Genomic DNA, 18,106 nt, shown 5'->3' with positions numbered 1-18,106 from the left:
TGCTTTGCTATTTCTCTTGAATTAAAGTTGACTCCCTGCTTGCCTTTCTGATTTCAAATTTTCCCTTTTCAAAAATGGGAACTTTATTATGTTTCTGCAGTATCCTCCACCCTTTCCAGGATAGTGTGTCAAAGAATCACTTTCTTCATATAGGCATTCAGGTATTTACTGTATAATATGCAGTGCCTTATTTTTTCTTCTACTGACAAGGTACATCTTGAGCTTGGGAATGAAGTATGGGTAAAGATGCAAATTTGAGATTTACCAACGTTTGGCCTCATTGTTCCTTGTTAGGCTGAGGTACCTCTATGACTCAGAGTTCATTTGTGTAAGTCTTAGTAGATGATTTGAGGGAATGAGATAGGTGAGGTTGTGCTGGTCCTTTCAGAAGGAGTCACCTGTTACCTGATTTTAATTGGGGGCATAGAGTATGATGTACAGGTTTACCAGGTACCAGCCCAACATCGTTAGGCCCTTTTTATACATTTATTAATATAATCCTTATAACAGTTCTGCCTCAAATTTGTTCTGTTGAGCATGGAATACTTAGCACTATAACCGGAGCACAATAAGTTCTCAATATGGTAACCATTATCATGATTATCACGTACTGTTACTTTACAGAAGAGGAAATAGAGGCTCAGAAAGATTGTTTAGGGGATATAGAACAGTCAATAAAGAGGAATAATATAGGTCTATATAGCTTTAAAGTCCATGCTATATTCTTTTTATTTAAATAGTTTCCATGTAGAATGTACATAAGATGTGTATGCAGAATTCAAATTCCAGAGTTGCCAGTTAGTAGTTGAATGACCACAGGCAAGTCATGGTGCTCAGTTTCCTGATCTGTAAAATGGGGATAATACTTAATGCACTAGAGCTGAGTAGCTGCTTACTAGACCTCAGGCTCTCTTTTAACCCTAGACTGGGCATGAGGTTTCATTTGCTTGCAACCTGTTTATCTCCATGTGCTCTTAGGCCTTCGAAATGGTTTGGTTCAGGAAAGATAGATGGGCTTGAAATTAGTATTGGAGGGGAGCTGCTTATTCTTTCCTCCATCCTAGGCATAGCCTAGCCACTATCCAGAATTTTGTGTTAATCATTCCCTTGTTTTTCTTTATAGTTTATCAGCTATATATGCTTTCTTATATATTATTTTTGAACTTTGATAGAGTATAATACATATTCTTCTGGGACTTTCTTCACTTAACATTTTTGAGGATTCAGCCATCTGTAATTTACATGCATTGATTTTATTGCTGTATAGTGTTCTATTATTTGAATATACCACAGTACTTTTGTTCTGTTGATGGACATTTGGATTGTTTCTAGTTGTAGACTTTTCTGAAAAATGGTGCTATGAACATTGTTGAGCATGTTTCCTGATGCTGAAGAGTTTCTCCATGGTGAAACTGTGGATCACAAGGTGTGTGCATCACTAAGGGAGTTCATTCACTCATTCACCAAATATTTATTGAGTACTTCTATGTGCCAGGTACATGTTTAGGTGCTTTGGAATATCTGTGAACTAACCAGACAATTTACATTTTACTTGGGATAGTCAGACAATAAACAATAAATATAAATAAATGGAACTGAAGGATAACTGCCAGAGAGAAAAGAATTAGAGCAGGATTAGGGGAATCTGTGGTGCAGGAAGGTGGATGGGGGTGCAGGCATCATCAAAGGTAACATTTGAAAACAGACTTAAAGGAGGCTATGCACCGTTTAAAATTTTTTCAACCCACTAAATAACAGAAAAAAACAACCATGGCCATTAAGTACACAGTGATGAATGATTGAAGAAAATATCTACACACTTCCCACAGAATTATTTTTCTTTAGTTAATCAGATTTTAATCACTCTAATTTCTAGAAGGATATATTCCAGATGCTGATCTCCACCAGTCTGTATAGAGGAACTTTAAATGTGCTCAGACTGGAACAGAAATTACATTTTCCCACTAACTTTTTCTGGTAACAAAGTATTGTTGAGCTAGCATTTATTTGGGTTTAAATTCATTTAGGTCAAACTCACCACCATACATAAATGGGATTCTTTCTTTTTTTTAAATGTCTTTATTAGAGTATAATTGCTTTACAATGTTGTGTTAGTTTCTGCTGTACAACAAAGTGAATCAGCTATATGTATACATATATCCCCATATCCTCTCCCTCTTGAGCCTCCCTCCCACCCTCCCTATCCCACCCCTCTAGGCTTCACAAAGTATCCAGCTGATCTCCCTGTGCTATGCAGCAGCTTCCCACTAGCCATCCATTTTACAACAAATGGGATCCTTAATTTGTGGACTAATATCCTATCTGTCAAAATGATGCAATCTGTGAACCCATGGCTTTCTAAGACATTTTTGTAAAGTGTGGTAGTACACTGCACTCTGGGGTCAGTCAGATCACAGCTGTGATTTGAACAATCACAGCTCCACTACTGTGTGACGTTGGTCAAGTTAATCAGATTCTCTGATCTCCATTTCCTCATTTGTATGAGGATAAAGCAGGACATATAAGGAGAGCACTAAATAAATGTTCTTTTTAGTTTTTTTTTAACTTTTTATTTTGAAATAATAATAGATTCATGGGAAGTTACAGAGAGATCCTTTGTACCCAGTTTTTTCCATTGATTACTTCTTATATAATTACAGTGCAATATCAAAACCAGGAAATTAACATTGTTACAATAGTGAGTATAGTGTTTTTGTGTGTGTGCGGGTTTTTTTGGGGTTTTTTTTGCGGTACACGGGCCTCTCACTGTTGTGGCCTCTTCCGTTGCGGAGCACAGGCTCCAGACGTGCAGACTCAGCGGCCATGGCTCACGGGCCCAGCCGCTCCGTGGCATGTGGGATCTTCCCGGACCGGGCCACGAACCCGTGTCCCCTGCATCGGCAGGCGGACTCTCAACCACTGCGCCACCAGGGAAGCCCAGTGAGTATAGTTGTAATGCAACTTTATCACATGTGTAGATTCATATAACGTCACAATCAAGATGCAGAACTATTCCATCACCAAAGCTCTTCCTCTTGTTACCCCTTTATAGTCAAACCTACCCTCTCTCCCCACACCCCATTGTCCCTAATTTCAGGGAAAGTAGTAGTCTGTTTCCCATCTCTATAATCTTGTCATTTTGAGAGTGTTATGTAAGTGGATCATTCATAAGACCTTTGGAAATTGGCTTTTTAAAAAACGCTAATGCCCTTAAGATCCATCCAGTTTGTTCCATATATCAATAATTAGTTCCCTTTGATTGGTGACTGTTATCCCATGGTATGGATGTACCACAGTTTATTTAACCATTAACTTATTTACAGAGATTTAGGTTGTTTCAAGTTTTGGGCTAATATGAATAACACTGAATTACGATATTTGTGTTCAGATTTTTGTGTGAACCTCAATTTATTTCTGCCCAGGAATGAGATTGCTGATTCATATGATAAATGTTATGTTTAGCTTTTTGAAGAAACTGCCCAACTGTTTTCCACAGTGGCTCTATTATTTTACATTCCCAGTGGGAACATATAAGAGATCTAATACCTCCACATTTTTTGTCAGCATTTGGCATTGTCACTACTTTTTATTTTAGCTGTTTTAATAGCTTTGTGCTGGTATCCCATCATGATCTTAATTTGCATTTATTTACCTGATGGCTAGTGATGTGGAACATCTTATCATGTGCTTATTTGCCATGTGCATATCCTTATTGATGAAATGTCTCTTCATGTCTTTTGCCCATTTTCTAATTGGGTTTTTGTTTTTTTGAGTTTTGAGAGTCCTTTATGTATTGTAGATATGAATCCTTCGTCAGATCTGTGGTTTGCAAGTATTTTCTCCCAGTGTGTAGCTTGTTTTTTCATCTTCTTTATAGGTCTTTTGCAGAGCAAAAGTCTTAAATTTTGATGAAATCAAATTCATCCGTATTTTTCTTTTATGGATTGTCTTTGATATGTCTAAGACCTTCAGCAAGTCCTACGTCCTTAAGATTTTCTCCTGTTTTCTTCCAAAGATTTTATAGTTTTATGTTTTATATTTAAATCTGATCCACTTTGAGTTAATTTTTATATAAAATGTGAAGGTTAGTTTGAAGTCCAGTTTTTGCCTATGAATATCCTGTTGTTTCAACAATTTGTTGAAAAGTCTTTCCTTCTTCCAATGAATCATTCTCATACTTTTTGTCCAAAATCAGCTGGGCTTACTTGTGTGGGTGTATTTCTGGGTGCTGTATTCTGTTCCATTCATCTGTGCATGTATACTGCCAGTACTACCCTGTCTAACTCACTATATGTAAGTCTTAAGATTGGGTAGTGAGTCTTCTCACGATATTTTTCTTTTTCCGGACTTGCTTTAGCTATGCTAGTTCCTTTCCTTTTCCACATAAATCTTGGAATAATCTTGTCTGTATTTACAAAGAGATCTAGCTAGGATTTTGATAGGAATACACTAGCCTATAGATCAATTTGGGGAGAATTGACATCTTTACTGTGATGAGTCTTCCAATCCATGAACACAGTATATCTCTCATCAGCATTTTGGACTTAATCAGTATAAAGATGCTTTTGCACCTCTGTCAGAAATCAGTTGGCCCTACTTGTATAGGTCTGTTTCAGGTCTCTATTCTATTTCATTCATCTGTGTGTCTATTCTTTGGTCAATAACAGGCATTCCTGATTACTGTTGCTATATAAGCCTTGAAATTGGATAGAGTGATTCCTCCACTTTATTCTTCTTTCCATTATCGATTCAGCTATTATAATGCATTTGCTATTTATTTATTTATGGCTGCGTTGGGTCTTTGTTGCTGCGCATGGGCTTTCTCTAGTTACAGCGAGCAGGTGCTACTCTTCATTGTGGTGTGCGGGCTTCTCATTACGGTGGCTTCTCTTGTTGTGGAGCACGTGCTCTAGGCATGCAGGCTCAGTAGTTGCGGCATGAGGGCCTAGAGCGCGCAGGCTTCAGTAGTTGTGACCTGTGGGCTTAGCAGTTGTGGCACATAGGCTTAGTTGCTCCGCAGACCAAGGATCGAACCCGTGTCCCCTGCATTGGCAGGCAGATTCTTAACCACTGTGCCACAGGGAAGTCCTTCATTTGCCTTTTAATATAAATATTAAAACAATATTGTCTATATCTACAAAAAAATTTTGTTGGGTTTGTATTAGGAATTCTGTTAAACTGGTAGATCACATTAAGAATTGACCTCTTTACTACATTAGTTATCTCTATCCATGAACGTTGTCTCTCCATATATTTAGATCTTTTTTGATTTCTTAATTTTGTAGTTTTCAGCATACAAGTAATATACATGTTTGTTAGTATTTCATTTTGTTTAGAGCCGATTTCCATGTAGTTAAAAGGCTGTTCAAATTATTTCATATTTGTTTGTGCCTTTTGAGGAATTGGTCCATTTTACTTATATTGTCATTTTGTGTGAGTAGTGTTAATATTTCTCTGTCATTCTTTTGCTGTCTATATGGTCTATAGTGGTATCCCCATTTTTATTCTTTATGTTTGGTAAGTTGTGTCTTCTCCTTTGTCTTTGTCAGTCTTGCTGGAGGTTTGTTAATTTTATTGACCTTTTTGAATAACGAGCTTTTTGTTGAATTGACTTTTCAGTGTTCAATTTCATTCACTTCTGCTCGTATATTTATTATTTCCTGCCTCCTGTGAGGTAAAGGTTGAAGTCTGAGTTCCCCTTGCTGCATCCTTTGATATCCTGAGAGAGAGGCCCTCCTCCTTACTGGTCAATGGTGTGGAAGTTGATGCTCCCACCAGGCCTCTGTTGATACCTCCCTGGCTAGTAGGGGTATGGGTGCCTACTTACTGCTTCCCATGTGTTCTTCATTGACACATCTAAGGAGTGGGGATATAGGGGCGAGGGAGGTTACTGGTAAATAGCGATAAAAGTCCAGACTTTCCACTACCCTTCAGCGTGGAGGTGGAGGGGTACCTCATTACTGTCCTGGAGTTACAAGCTCAGGCTCCTCACATAGTCTCCACTGACACTGCTGGGGCCTCATTACTACCCAGTGAGGACCAAAGCCCTAACTCCCCACCAGGCTTCTCTGACAGCCAGCAGGAGATGGTTGGGGCACCTGGTTTCTGCTTGGCCAGGGTAGAAGTCTAGGCTTCCCCTTGGGTCTTTGTTGGTGGGAGAGGAAGCACATTTTTTTCTGTGGTGTTTTGCTGGAGTAGTTTTCTTTCTTGCCAGGCTGCCCTTTTCCTGTCCTCTGGATAGAGGGAACAGGCTTTTGTGGACTTTTCTTTGTTTACACCTGTTGATATTTCTGAGATGGTAGCTTCATGAGCACCTACTTTGGCATATATGAGGCTAAAAGAAAACCCAGTGAACTCACCGTTGTCATTCCTTGGGTCCTGAGGTCTCTAGACAGTCTGCCTCCTGTCTACCTTTCTCAGTTTTATGTAGGCTGTCTAGAATCTTTAGCTGTACTTATCTGGAATAAGGAAAAACATGTTTACTCAATCTTTCTATTTTGTGAAATGCATTGTCACATTTTTACAGATTTTAATTACTAATTTCTTGTCAGTGCTGTGTGTCAGGTATATCTTCTCCCAATCAGGGGCTTATCTTCTCACTTTCTTCATGGTAATCTTTTGTGCAACTGTAGTTCTTAACTTTACTGAACTTACTCATCTTTCTCTTATGCCCTTGCTCTTTGTTTCTTTGTTTCTTTCTTTTTTTTCTTTTGTGGTACACGGGCCTCTCACTGTTGTGGCCTCTCCCTTTGTGGAGCACAGGCTCCTGACATGCAGCCTCAGCGGCCATGGCTCACGGGCCCAGCCGCTCCGTGGCATGTGGGATCTTCCCGGACCAGGGCACGAACCTGTGTCCCCTGCATCAGCAGGCGGACTCTCAACCACTGCGCCACCAGGGACGCCCATTGCTCTTTGTTTCTTGATTGAGAAATTTATTCCAACTCTAAGGTTACACAAATACTCTCCTGTATTTCCTCTTGAAAGTTTTAAAGTTCTTAATCTATCCTATCCAAAAGAATTTTTTTTAATTTAATTTTATTTTTTTATACAACAGTTTCTTACCAGTTATCTATTTTATACATATTAGTGTATGTATGTCCATCCCAATCTCCCGGTTCATCCCACCACCCCACCCACCCTGCTTTCCCCACTTGGAGAATTATTGTTTGAATTAAGGAGAGATCTGATTTCATCCTTCTCCCACTGTAGCAAACTATAGCACCCCTTTTCCACCAATTTCTAGTGCCACATCTGTCTTGTGTTTCTGGTATGTATATTCTGTTCCATTTTTGTTTATCCTTTCATAAATATCACACCGTCTTAATGACCATAGCTTTATATGTTTACTGTCTTATTTGTTAGACATGTTCCCCCAGCTTGTCAAAACTCTACTGCAATCCCTGTTGGTATTATTATTAAAAACTGCACTGAATGTATAGACATGTCTGGGGAGAACTGGCATCTTTACCATCAAGAACATGGTGTTTTCATTACTTAGATTTTTTTTTAATGATTCTAAATATAGCTTAACATTTTTCTACACAATGGCCTTATACATTTAAAAAAATTTACTACTAAGTACTTTTCTTTGTTGCTATTGTAAAATAGTTTTTTTAATTAAAATGTTTGTTTATTGCTTGTATATACAAATGAAATTGACCTTTGGATTACTTTGTGTTCATTCTTATGCATTTCATTTTGAAAAAAATGTATCTGGGGACCTTACTGCAGTCTCCTTGGTACAAATTACTGCATCAAGTTTATATTAATTTTTTTAATTTAATCAAAAATTTAGATTTTAATTCATTCACAATTATTAATTATTTATTGTTTTACCAATCACTATGAAAGAGTCACGCCCCCCCACCCAAAAGGAACGCTATTTGCACCTGTTAAAGGAAGCAGATTGGTGTTTCTGAATCGAGATTCAAAACAAAAACAAACATAAACAAAATGGGTATGTCTGTGTTCCACTTTCAGAAATCCTGATTCCATAGGTCCAGAGAGAACCAGAACTCTCATTCTTTTAAAGTCTCCATATGATTCTGCACATATCTATTTGAAAAACACTGTGAGAGAAGTTGCTAAACAATAAAAAGAATAGTCAAAAGGATATTTATTTGGAAGGTTATCTCATTTAAAATTATGAGCATTCATTCATCATTTAATATACTAGTGTGGGACATATACACATACACACCACATGTATACACACATGTGTGGGTGCACACACGCATCTAAAACCCCTATATATACATAAATTGAATTGCTTTGTGTTAAGTAATAGGTGTGAATTTGAAGAGAGTGGACATTCCATTCACAGTTTGGATGAGATGTGTTGGGTTAGGACTCAGTATGTTTGTATTAAAACTTAGAATGTGAGCTCATGAATATAAAGAACAGAATTGGTGGTTGCCTGAAGTGGGGGTGGGGGTGGGGCGAAATGGGTGAAAAGGGGCAAAAGGTAGAAATTTCCAGTTATAAAATGGGGATGTAATGTACAGCATGGTGACTATAGTTAGGAATACTGTATTGTATATTTGAAAGTAGCTAGAGGAGTGGATCTTAAAAGTTCTCACCACCAGAAAAAAAAAGTTGTAATTGTTCATGGTGACAGATGTTAACTGAATTTTTGTGGTGATCATTTTGTGATATATACAAATATCAAATCATTACATTGTACACCTTAAACTAATTTTAATGTTATGTCAGTTATACTTGAATTTAACCAAAAACAACTTAGAACACAATTTTGTCTTTCCTAGTGGGAGTCATTCGATGTCCAGTTTGCAGCCAAGAATGTGCCGAGAGACACATCATAGATAATTTTTTTGTGAAGGACACTACTGAGGTTCCCAGCAGTACAGTAGAAAAGTCTAATCAGGTAAGTGTATTAAGTCTTGAATCTTTTGCCTCCTCTTAATGAGGCAGCCTGAAATGCTGGAGAACTTACCATGCATTTGGTAGCTTTGTCTCAAACATATCTTTTAATTAATTTCAGATGCCCCCTTCACCTTGCTTGGCTTTCTTTTTCCTTCCTTTTAACATATTTGCTGGATAAACTGGGTTGTTGGTCCAGTAGAGTTAACCTTATTGTGAATTCTGCTGACCTCTCCTTAAGTCATTTAACATGCTTCCCTGTCTCCTGTATTTTGTGTAAACTGGTGATAAAAATGTAGAGGCTGTTTCATAAGAATACTTCCATCCATATGTCTGTGTGTATTTCAAGCAGGAAGCTTATGATGTCTGGTTGTCTTTTTCCTGATGTTAATGGCGTTAATGGGCACTGCCAAAATTCCATATTTCATTAGGACTTTGAAAAATGGTGACATTTTCATTCTGTCATTCCTCTTTATTTCTCAACTGGAAGAGAAAAAAAAGCTTCCTTCTATTCTTAGGTTATACAGGAAAGGTGGTTAAATGCTTGATTCTTTCCCTTTAGTTGCTAATTATTAGAGTAGTGACTTAGCTTCTTAGCATTCTTCAGAGGTGACTAATGAATGGTGTGTATGTGTGTTTATTGTTATGAACTCATGGATTTTTAACATAAAATGTGTTGTAGTTATCCTTATTGGTGCTCAATTTGTGCCATCTTGGCAGTGAGGATTCCCGAACCCTTCTGATACAATCGCAGTGTCACTGTTATCTCCCTTGCTTTCTGTTTTGACAAGATATTGTTCATTTTCTGTTCTACACCTGGAACCAGCAGGTGGTTGGTTCGCCTAGGAGCCTTGGTTCCTTTTAGTCTGAAATGGTATTTAGAGAGCACAATATGGATACTCGGGGTGCTCATCACCATTGAGTTGGTCATTTTTCTAGGACTTTCAGGAGAATGATTTAACAGATACTTTCTATTTTAAAAAGAGAGGAAGGGAAAATATAACAAGTATATATTGACATTTTGAAGTTGAATCTAGCATTGTAGATGTTCACAGAAAACTCAAGCAAATAGGAAGCCAACTAAGACGATCAAGTCCCTTTTTCCTCTGGCATTGCAGTCTTCCTCCAGCACCACCTATTGCTAGAACCTAATGTGGAGCCAGCTCATTAAGCATAATTGAGCCTTGCAGAGTAAGAGTATAGAAGAATAGAATTGGTACTGAAAATGGAGATTATAGCATTATCTCTGTCAAAACAAAACAAGAAGACAATAATTACTATATGTATGTACTGGAGATATTCAGTCAAATCATCATGTTTTAAAGTTACTTGAAATAAGTAATTCTTCTCTGTATGGTTAAGCACCCACTTGATAGGCAGGTGCATTAGTTTCATTTTGCTTTTGTTTAGGGTTTTGTTTAGGGCTTTAGTTTTTTTTTTAATTTGAAATTTGTTTAACTACATATAGAACATTCATATACTGGTTCCAAAATAAAATCTATGAAACAGAGTATATTCAGAGAACTCAAACTTCTATCTCCATCTCACCTACCCCTCTACCTTATTTTTTCTCTACCTTATGGCTAACCATTTAATTTCTTTTATGTTTTATCCTTACACTTTTAATATTATTTTATAATCTAAGTGATTTTATGTTATTTTTAAGATTTAAGCAAATAAGTCATCCCATCCCATCCTCATCTTTCCTAGATAAGCAGTGGTATGATATGCTTTAACACTTTGCTTTTTTACTTTTACTTTTTATACTAGAGGTCCTTCCTTAACATTATGTATAGAAATCCCATAGTCCTTTTGCTGCATAATGTGGAGATTAAGTTTTAGGTGACATACTTATAGAGGTGATAGTTGAAGCCGAGGGAGTAGGTGAGACCAATCCCTAGACCTAACAAAAATCTACAGAATCAGAGGAGAAAGAGTAGTGGTGGGATCCAGAGAGGCAATCTGGGAGATAAGAGAATCTGGAAGGGTTAAGGAATCCAGATGACTTCTAGGAAGTAAGAGTCAGTGGCATCAAAAGATGTTAGACAGGTAGAAGACAAGAACTGAGAAAGGGCAGGTTTTGGTTTATGGAAATATTATCCAGGTATTTGGAATTTGGCTAATGTAAACCACTGACTGAGGGGAAAAATTTTTTTCCCATCCACAAATGATATCATGAGGACTGCTTATGTGTTGTGTAACCTTAATACCTGTTCTCAGAGAATAGTGCCACCATCTACACAGTTATATAAGCTGGAAAAAAAGGTGCTATCTCTTCTTCATTTCATAGCCAGTGCGTCCTCCAAACCAGTCAGTTTTACTTCCCAAATCTCCTTCATTCATCTCCACTTCTACCACTGCAAAGGGCTCCTACCTATCTCTGTGCAGAAGCACTTGCCCTTTTTCTAATCTCTTCTCTACATTGCAGGGACAGTGATTTTAAAAATGCACATCTGGCCATGTCACTTACTTACTTAAAAGCTTTTAGGAGACTTCTGAGACAAAGACCAAAATTGTCACATGATCCTTCTTGATCTGGCCCCTGCCTTGCCACCAGCTCCTTCTGTTGCCAGTTTTCCCCTTGATCTCTCCACTTGAGTCCTACTGGCTTTCTGTCACTTCTTTGAACCTGCCATGTTCTTGCTGGAGGCTTTGGTACATGCTGTTCTCTCTGCCTAGAAAGCTTTCATCAGTAACTGATGACTCAACTTTCTTATCTTGGTGCAAATATGATCTCTTTAGAGAAAGCTTTGCCTGGGTAATCTCTCCTCTCATTTTCCCTAACCATTCAACCCCACTAAAAACAGATTACTTTCCCCCATCATATGTTCTTCTAGCTTCTCATACTTTTTCCTTTATGGCACTTCTCAATTTGTAGTTATGTATTAGTATTATTGTTTCAGTAATGTTTGACTTCCTCACAACCACTCAGTAAAATTCATCTTTACAACCACTCAGTAAAATTTATGTTATTACCCTTATTTTAAAGATGAGCATTCTAAGTAACCTGTCCAAGACTACTTATCCAGTAAGTAGGGGAACTGGGATTTGAACCTACATTTCATCTAGGAGACTGGATGTCATAAGGGCAAGGATTGTGTTTGCTTTTTCTGATGGTTATATCCTCAGCAGTTAGCATAGTGCCTAGAATATTTGATATATTGAACTAAGGGCAATGTCCTTATATTTCCATTTCATATGTTTATAATTTAAAACATAGTGTCAGTTTAAATTTATGAACACTGTTAAGAAGATAACTGATAGAGTCAAGTATAGTTGGTATATCATTTATGTATGATTAGTCATGTGACCACCTTTTCTTTATTCTCAAAAATTGACGTGACGTTTCTTTTATTAGGTATGTACAAGCTGTGAGGACAATGCAGAAGCTAATGGGTTTTGTGTAGAGTGTGTTGAATGGCTCTGCAAGACATGCATCAGAGCTCATCAAAGGGTGAAATTCACAAAAGACCACACTGTGAGACAGAAAGAGGAAGTATCTCCAGGTAATAAATTAATTTTTAAATTTCATTTTTTCTCTATCCCTCCCAAGTCATTCTTTCTTTCCCATGCTAACTTGTTTTTTTTTTTCTTGCGGTACGCGGGCCTCTCACTATTTTGGCCTCTCCCGTTGCGGAGCACAGGCTCCGGACGCTCAGGCTCAGCTGCCATGGCTCACGGGCCCAGCCACTCTGCGGCATGTGGGATCTTCCCGGACCGGGGCACGAACCCATGTCCCCTGCATCGGCAGGCGGACTCTCAACCACTGCGCCACCAGGGAAGTCCTACTAACTTGTTTTGATACACTCATAAGCATTAAATATACTCTTGTCTTTTACTACAAGGAAGTCTGTATTATGGCTGAATTTGAATACTTGTCAATGTTGGTCAGTATGAATAGATACAGAATTCTGCTTTATACTCACAACCCTCCTTCTCCTATAAATGCCTTAATTTGGTATGAATGTACAACATGTGAAAAAGTTGCCTTTAACACTTATTTTCGGGGCTTCCCTGGTGGCACAGTGGTTGAGAGTCTGCCTGCTGATGCAGGGGACGCAGGTTCGTGCCCCGGTCTGGGAAGATCCCACATGCCGCGGAGCGGCTAGGCCCGTGAGCCATGGCCGCTGAGGGTGCACGTCCGGAGCCTGTGCTCCGCAACGGGAGAGGCCACAACAGTGGGAGGCCAGCGTACTGCAAAAAAAAAACCAAAAACTTATTTTCTATATACACTATTGATACTATGTATAAAATAGGCAACCAACGAGAACATACTGTATAGCACAGGGAACTCTACTTAATGTACTATAGTGACCTAAATGGGAAGGAAATCCAAACAAGAGGGGATATATGTATACATGACACATTTTGCTGTACAGTAGAAACGAACACAACATTGTAAAGCAACTATATTCCAATAAAAATTAAAAAATTTTTAAAAACTTACATTCTCTCTTGTCTCTTATTTTTAAGATGATAAGGGGTGGGCTTAAAAAAGTTTTACAACTCTTTTCTCTCTGATATTCTTATAGTAAACCTGTTTCATGATATTTGTTGTATAGATAACCAAAGAAGTTTTGCTTTTTATGTATTTAATTGTGGTTTCTGGGTTCTTATTGTGTTGCTTATGCTTATAATGTAAAGTTCACTAATAACATTTTTTTTTTACAGTAAAATATGTGTAACTTAAAATCTGACATTCTAACCATTTTTAAGTGTACAAATCATTGGCACTAATTGTATTCAAAGTATTAGGCAACCATCACCACCATTTCCAAAACTTTTTTAGCCCTTCCAAAAGAAACTGTACCCAATACATAATAATTGCCCATTCCCCTCTCCTCACAATTCCCTGCTGACCTCTAATCTACTATCTGTCTCAATGAATTTGCTTATTCTAGATATTTCATACAAGTGGAGTCATAGGGTATTTGTCCCTCAATGTTTGGCTTATTTCACTTACCACAGTAGTGTTTTCAGGTTTTATCCATGTTGTAATATTTATCAGCATTTTGTTGATTTTTATGGCTCATTAGTATATTTCTGTTTAAAAATTAATCCACTGCTTTTTATTTATTGAGCCAACCAGTGTTTGTATGCCTGTTCTATATTCCAGGAACTTTGCTAGATTAAAGAGATGAAAAAGTGAATAAGATAGGTACTTCCTACCCTCCAGGAGTTATTAGTATGATGAAGACTGTGAACAAATTAGCAATCATAGTTTAGCCTCATAAGTTCTGTAGGAGCACATGAAAGGAGTATCAAACTCAGATTTGGGGATTTACATTGAAGGCCACATCTGGGTCTTCAAGGATGAATGGAAGTTCATCACATAAATGAGAAGGGTGGGGAAAACTGAAGCACATGCACAAATTTCCAGAGGGGGAACATTGAGTGTAGCTGGAGAGTAAGATGCAAGAAGAGGAGAAGTAAGAGATGAGGCTAGGAGTCTTGAGACACAGGAAAAGGGGGATATAATTTCTGAGAACACTGATGAAGAAGAGACACAAAAGAGAAAAGGCCAGGTATATACTCAGGTAAATTTAATAGATTAGTTCTAGAAAGACTTCTGTTTTCTGTAAAGTCAGCCATCTATTGAAAAAGAGAGCAGAGGAAATAGGACTGAAAGGTAAGAAATATGGAGGATATTTGAAATAACTCCAGTTGAAAGAGAGCTCTAGCTTTGGAAATAGGATTGCTTGGTAGCATCAAGGTTACATTTGGTATAGTCCTTAAAACTTCCTCTATCAGTCCTCGGCAGTCTGATATAGTTATAGAGAAGAATTGAACTATTTAGGGTTGGGGTTTAGCCGGACCAACATTCTAGAAGTTCCACAGGATAAGAGATGCGGATATAGGCATGTGTTGACATGAAGAATTTGGGGATTTTAACTGTATAAAGAAAGTGAAGTTGACAGTGTCAGTTGATAGGGCGAAATAAATGGTTAGGGACTAGAAATATCAGTGAGGTACAGTGAGAGTAGTTTAACTAAGAATTGGGAAGTTAGAAAGTAGAAGTTATTAGAGTGGGATATTTGAATTTATGATTATAGAAATGGAATAGTAATGGACAATAAATCTAGGGTGGGACCATGGTGTGTATGAAATGGAATAAGTAGCTAAAATGAAGTACAAGTCTCTAGAGATGAAAAAGTCTGAGAGGCTTGTCTTTATGTGGTACTCTCTGTGGACTTCCGAATCATCCAGGATGATGATAAGACTAAGGGCTAGGAGGATGACTATGAGTCAGGATTGAAATTCTTCATAAATAAAGGAAGTCTATAAAGGGATGACATGATGTCATAATTATCTAAATCAGAAGCTCTATAAATAATTATTCCTGAAGAGCAGGTACAAACCAGGATGTCCCAAGCCAACTAAGGATGTATGGTCACCCATCATCTACTGTGATGCCCAGATGATATGAACCTCAAGGAGAAGGGTGCAGGGAGCTATGACAATAGTAATGTTGAACCATTTTTGCTTTGCTGGAATTAATTCCATTTGGTCTTGATGTGTTGTGCTTTTAGTATTCTTTTAATACATTGCTAATTTTCTCTATCTGGTTGTTTTCCTTTTTTTGTTCAGAATTTTATATATTTTTCCCTTTTTGATATGACTAAATAGTAGTTTACCTTTTTGTTTTTATCCCTAAATTTATCTAATTACCCTCAATATATTTTTTAGTTCATTAATTTTATTTTTAATTCCTCTCAGCTTACCTTGGTATTGTTTAATCAGTCATTGTATTTATTTGTATTCTAATTTTTCTATTTAACATTGTAGCATAAGCATTGCCCAGTTTTATCTCCACTCTAGATAACTATTAAGAAGTTATGTGGATGACTACAGTGTAATAGTGTAAACTTTATGATTATCTCTGTGTTAATGGGTATCCTCTGTTAGGAATTTTGCAAAAGTGGAGAAATAATTTTTCCACCACCTCTTTTATACATTTTTATTAGATTTTTCTGCTTTGCATTAAAAAAAAAAACTCCCACATTTGGAATACAAAACATTCCAGTTGGTTCCGTTTGCTTAACTGGGCTATTAAGATTTTTTAATTTCATAAAACATCTTTTTAGCTACACACTTCCTTTTTCTCCTGAATTAATTTTAATTTTTACACTGAAAAGTGGAAAGCTCATTTATCTTTTCCTCCAGAAATGCAAAAAATACTTAATATTTTATTATCTGTAAAACCTGCTGGTAATGGTGGTGTCAGTGAAACTGTAGCTCCTTTATATCTCAATGGACTTTAATTTAAATGAACAATCTAATAATTATTTACTATTCAGTTATGTTAATTTTCTTCTTTTGCCTCCCATTGTCTCTACAGAGGCAGTTGGTGTGACCAGTCAGCGACCAGTGTTTTGTCCTTTTCATAAGAAGGAACAGCTGAAACTTTACTGTGAAACATGTGACAAACTGACATGTCGGGACTGCCAGTTATTAGAACATAAAGAGCACAGGTACCTGCATCTTTCCTACATACATAGATTTATAATACAGCTTTATGAGGACTAGACGACTGCTGGCACCCCAGCCAAATGGCCGTCTGCAAATAATGTTTTGTTTGGCCATCAGTATGTTGGCCTAGTTCAAGATTTTTCAACTTTGGTGCTGCTGCCTTTGTTGTGGGGGCTATCTGGTACATTGTATGGTGTTTAACTGCACCTTTGACCTCCGTTTACTAGATTCCAGTAGGATTCTCCCAGTTGTGACAATCAAAAAATGTCTCTAGACGTTGCCAAGCGCCCTAGGCAGCAAAATCACCCTAGCTGAGAACCACTGGCTGACGCGCTTTTTTAAACTATATGGAATTAGTTGCCAGCGTTGTAAATAAGATTTTACGTTTTAAAAAAACATTTAGATCTCTGGCTTTGGTTTTGTTTTTTGTTTTCTGGGTTTTTTTGTTTTGTTTTTTAAGAAAATTGAATCTGTTTTAGCCCTAGGTCCCATATATTCAATACTTCCATGTCAGTATTTGACTGGAATTGACTTTAGTCGTCTTTAGGATGGGCATGCTCTTCTAATTCATCATAGTTCCTACCAAAGCTTACTTTTAAACCTGTCCTCCATAGGCATTTGAATTAGCAACAACTGAATTAAACAGTAAGATTCTGATAAGCTGATACAGATATAATTGGTTGAAAAAGGTCTTCCAATAATGGCAGACTAGGTAGTTTGGACCAGCCATACCAGTAAGGGTAACTAGAAAACATGGACAAAATACAGAAATCATTGATAAGATATTTTTAGAGCTTGGTAATAAAGAATTATTGGACCAGGATTGGGTTGGAGTGGGGACAGAGAATGGTACAGGCTTTTTTCCCCTTGGAAGCATTTGCCTAGAGGTTGAGGGGTGCTTTTAATATGCTCACAGGGCTGAAAGACAGGGATTGGAGTTCAGGGTCACAGGGGTTAAAGGCTTCTTCTTGCCTTGAGTTGGGATTCTGAAAGTCTACTCTATTATGGTAAAGATGAATGAGCTAGTAAATATTACAGTTCCTTACTGGAACTAAAGTGCAGAATCAGATCTTCTCAGTACCCAAAGTTGGATTAAATTGAAATCTTATTGCTTGTGCCCCAAGGTACCTGTTAGAATAAAATGTAAATCCTCCCTGGAGGAAGAAAACATCATCCTAGGCCTCAGATTTATTTAATAATGAGTTTTACAAAATGGTTCAGCACACAATTAGAAATAACCAAATATGCTAGGAGATAAGACAATGTGAACAATGTCTAGAACTTACATTACAGTAACTGAAATTAACTCAATAGAGGGTTTAAGAGCAGATCTGACATGCCAGGAAATGAGAATTAATGAACTGGGAGAAAATTAAGAAAACATCAAAATGAAGCATAATAAACAGGAAGATGGAAAATGGAAGAGGGATCGAGAAGATGTAACACAAGGTGTAATTGAGGTCCAAGAAAGAGAGAGAAGAATGGGAAGGAAGCAACATTTGAGGGCAGAATATAATGGCTTAGAACTTTGTAATACTGAAGAAAGACATCTAGCCCATATTCAAGAAGCCCCATAACTCCCCAGCAGGATAATTAAAAAATAAAGTAATATTTTTGAAGTGCAAAAAGAAAATACTATAAAACTAAAATTCTATACCCAGTGAACATATTCTTCAGAAGTGAAGGTTTATAAGAAAGATGTTTTCAGACAAAATAAACTGGGAGAAGTTATCCCCAGTAAACACTCACAAAAGCA

At 37.3% G+C, this 18,106-nt stretch overlaps 1 protein-coding gene across 3 annotated transcripts in view; it reads left to right on the top strand.

The window, feature by feature from the left end:
• Positions 1-18,106, top strand: part of TRIM24 (tripartite motif containing 24) — a 91,620-nt gene that overhangs the window by 30,104 nt on the left and 43,410 nt on the right. For all 3 annotated transcript variants that reach the window (XM_030853945.3, XM_070046301.1, XM_030853944.3), the window contains exons 2-4: positions 8,766-8,884; positions 12,239-12,386; positions 16,220-16,352. In XM_030853945.3, the coding sequence (XP_030709805.1) occupies positions 8,766-8,884; positions 12,239-12,386; positions 16,220-16,352 (400 nt within the window). The remainder of the gene's footprint in view (positions 1-8,765; positions 8,885-12,238; positions 12,387-16,219; positions 16,353-18,106) is intronic.

Source organism: Globicephala melas, chromosome 9 (genome assembly GCF_963455315.2).
Source record: "Globicephala melas chromosome 9, mGloMel1.2, whole genome shotgun sequence".
NCBI classification, from domain to species: domain Eukaryota; kingdom Metazoa; phylum Chordata; class Mammalia; order Artiodactyla; family Delphinidae; genus Globicephala; species Globicephala melas.
Note: the sequence above shows the minus strand (reverse complement) of the source record. Positions and strands in the feature narration are given on the sequence as shown.